Here is a 4,006-nt window from a genome sequence, read left to right on the forward strand (position 1 = left end):
TATAATAAAGTTAACAGAAAATTTCTTTGGCTGTCTAGGGACTGGGCAATACTGGGACCCACTTGGAGAGTGCTTAGGTTTGATAGCATAGAACAAACAAAGGAACACTGCATCTTATATTTGTTAATATTTACATGTCTTAGTTACTGAGATGCACTTTGACCACTGATGTAGATTAGGAACAGACAGAGAACTGGAGCTATCTGCTTGAGAAGTCTTTGTTTTTATATTACACGTCATTGTGTTATAAGACAATAAATACCTACTACAATTTTTCATTTCTTCCATAAATTCCCAGAGGAAAATGGCAGCAGGAAATCACTCCTCAGTGACTGAGTTTATCCTTGCTGGGCTAACCGAGCATCCAGGACTCCAGCTGCTCCTTTTCCTCCTCTTCCTAGGAATCTATGTGGTCACGGTGGTGGGGAACCTGGGCATGATCACACTGATTGGGCTCAGTTCTCACCTGCACACCCCCATGTACTATTTCCTCTGTAGCTTGTCCTTCATTGACCTCTGTCAGTCCACTGTCATTACCCCCAAAATGCTGGTGAGCTTTGTGGCAGAGAAGAATACTATCTCCTACCGAGCATGTATGACTTAACTCTTCTTCTTCCTTGTTTTTGTTATATCAGAATGTCATATGTTGGCTGTAATGGCATATGATCGCTATGTTGCCATCTGTAACCCCTTGCTTTACAATGTCACCATGTCTTATCAGCTCTGTTCTTGCATGGTAGTTGGGGTTTATATCATGGGCTTGACTGGTGCCACAGCTCACACACGTTGCATGCTAAGAGTGCTTTTCTGCAAGGTTGATGTGATCAACCATTACCTCTGTGATCTTTTTCCTCTACTGGAGCTCTCCTGCTCCAGTACTTACATAAATGAGGTGGTAGTTTTGTGTTTCAGTGCATTTAATATCCTCACCCCAATCCTGACCATCCTCAGCTCCTACATCTTCATCATCTCCAGCATCCTCCACATTCGTTCCACGGAGGGCAGGTCCAAAGCCTTCAGCACATGCAGCTCCCACATCGCTGCTGTTGCTATCTTCTATGGATCTGCAGCATTCATGTACCTGCAGCCATCATCAGTCAGCAGCATGGAGCACAGGAAAGTGTCCTCTGCGTTTTACACCATTATTGTGCCCATGCTGAATCCCCTAATCTACAGCCTGAGGAATAAAGATGTCAAAATTGCCTTCAATAAAATCCTTGAAAAAAGAAGTTTCCTGTGAAAATGAGTGTTTTGCCTTGGCAAAAATTTATAATTTCCTGAGAAAGTTTGGTAAGAAAACAGTCCAGACACAGGAATGTGTGTCCACAAGTAATGAGATGGTTTCTACTATTAATTCTTGATTTTGGGGGATAAAAGTGGCAGGGAGAGGACTGGAGTCATAGTGTTATCATATGAAGAGCAGCACTGTTTGAAGGTGTGCCAGCATCCACATGTCCATAAAACTCTATATTACCTCTGAACATTAATACAATATTCAAAGGCCTACATGTGGATTATTACAAGCATGGAATATGGAAATTTTTTAGTCAAGACTTATTCATCTTTATTTTTTTTAATTTAAATTTTTAATTTTTTTGGCTGCCCTGTGTGACTTGCGATATCTTAGTTACCCCAACCAAGAAGTAAACTTGGGTCCACAATGTTGAAAATGCTGAGTTCTAACTGCAGGACTGCCAGGGAAATCCAAAATTTATTTATCTTAATTCAAGGAATAAATCCATCTAATCAGTATCATTTGATTTTCTCAATATGTTGTGTCCCTGTTGCTGTTTACTAGTAAGACAAATGTCTCTGGAAGTGTGATCTTTATAATAAACAACGTTTAGCCATTTGGAATCTATAAAATTCAATCTTTAATTCTTAATTTGTGCACAGAAATATATTAGGAGGTACAAGGGCATATGATGGGTGATAAGACATAATCCCTATGTCATATGACACACATATGCTTCACACTATAGTGGAAGAGATTGACAATAATAAACAGCACTGAAGAATTATATGTATTTTGACTTATATCTTTATGCAGCATTCCTTACTCCACAGTTCTGAGATAAATCTTCTACTTCCATTTCCCTGACAATCCTGTACTCATTTTCTCTTCTCTCTAAAAAACATATCTTCTTGTGCCATTCACCTTATAGAATCTTAAGATTTAGAAGTGACATTCTTTTATTATTACAACCATATGGATTATTCATTCACATAGAAGTTTAAAATTGAAAAAATATTTCCTGATTAATAGTAAGTACCCATATCATCCCCAAAGTATCTATCATGGAAAAGAAACCGAATTATTCTGAGGAAGAAAGGGAGATATTTAAGCAATAAATTCCCTCTTTACCCTTTGACTCAGCATGAGCTTTTATACCTGGTAAAAAATCCCTGGTGTCTTAGATGGTAAAGAGTCTTCCTGCCAGTGAGAGATGCAGGTTCAATCCCTGGGTCTGGAAGATCCCCTGGAGGAGGAAATGGCAACCCACTCCAGTATTCTCGCCTGGAAAAGTCCATGGACAGAGGAGCAAAGTAGGGTACAGTCCATCGGGTTACAAAGAGTCAGACATGACTGAATGACTGACACTTTTTTCTTTTCAAACTGTGTTTTAAACATCATCTGTCTCATCTAAAAATGCAAAAACAGTGTTTTCTTTGAAGTCATCTTGCCTTCAAACATGCAATAGTAACACTTCTGTGAGATATCACCCTTTATCTTATCTCATAAAACCTAAATTCATAATGTGTGAGGCAAGGTTATGCCTCTCTTTGAGAATTAGAGGAAAATTTCTTTTTGACTTAGTATGTACTAATCATTCTGAAAGTTCATACTCCACTCTTTAATCCATAAAAACTCTCTGTATACATGTATATCTATCCATATGTGTATGTATATATGTCTATGTTTATGTGTAATTGATATGAATATTATAATTCTAAACCAATTTGCATTTTTATTGCTAGGATATGCTTTATAAGGCTTGTGTGTGTAATAATTATTTTACTACACTATGGATTAAACAAACAACATTGAATAAACTTTTTCATATGGACTGCTGAAAGATAGGAATGAATATTTCTGATAATTTTTGTTTGTTTCTGAGCATTCATTTGTGTATTTCTGCTGCTCAATGCTCAGTCATGTCTGACTCTCTGTGACCCCATGGACTGTAGCCCATCTGGCTCGTCTGTCCATGGGATTCTCCAGGCAAGAATACTGGAGTGGTTGCCATTTCCTCCTCCAGGGGATCTTTCTGACTCAGGAATTGAAATTGCATCTTGTACATCTCCTGCATCGGCAGGCAGGTTCTCTAGCATTACCACTACCTGGGAAGCTCCATTTATGTATTAAAATTATAAAAAGATTAAAGAAAGATAAAACATGTCTGTATTTACTCTAGTAATATGAGAACTGATAGTAGATATGGATTAAAATATTGGAATAGATAATAGACAAATTCCAAAGTGGAGATGAAACTTTACCACAAAAATGAGAAGTAAAGGATTTTGAAAAAGAACTACTACAAATGAGACAAAAATGAACAAATATATAGGATTTTTAAGATACTAGTACAGAGGGCACACTCTTTTAGTAATGGAAAATAACATGATACAATAAATATATTCTAACACTAGGCTCTATGATAAGCTTGGATAAAGCTCTCATACAGAATTTGTCTTTCATTAATTCTCATACAAGCATATATTAATTTCTAAAAAAAAAATACAGTTCCTTATGTACAATTAGCATTTTCAAGGATGTCACAGGAGTGGATTTCAGAAAATTACTTTATATCTTCTGTTTTAGTCACAGTTAGGTGTGACTGTGCATTACACACACAGAAGTACATACGTTACTATGGTACATAATCCTGAAAGTGACACAGGACAGGTTCAGTGGCTCACTGGGGACATAAGCTGCCTTTCAATTGTTGCTCTGATACAACATCTAGCTTCCATCCATCGTTTGGTCTCAGAGAGTAGTTGCCGG

General features: G+C 37.3%; 1 protein-coding gene across 1 annotated transcript; it reads left to right on the forward strand.

Annotated features, from left to right (window-relative positions):
* Positions 1 to 277: 277 nt before the first annotated feature.
* Positions 278 to 1,240, forward strand: LOC138426448 (olfactory receptor 8G1-like). The gene is given in 1 exon segment (XM_069565011.1): positions 278 to 1,240. A coding segment is annotated over 1 exon segment (936 nt). The 5' UTR covers positions 278 to 304.
* The last annotated feature ends 2,766 nt before the right edge of the window (positions 1,241 to 4,006 follow it).

This window comes from Ovis canadensis, chromosome 21, assembly GCF_042477335.2.
Source record: "Ovis canadensis isolate MfBH-ARS-UI-01 breed Bighorn chromosome 21, ARS-UI_OviCan_v2, whole genome shotgun sequence".
Lineage (NCBI taxonomy): Eukaryota > Metazoa > Chordata > Mammalia > Artiodactyla > Bovidae > Ovis > Ovis canadensis.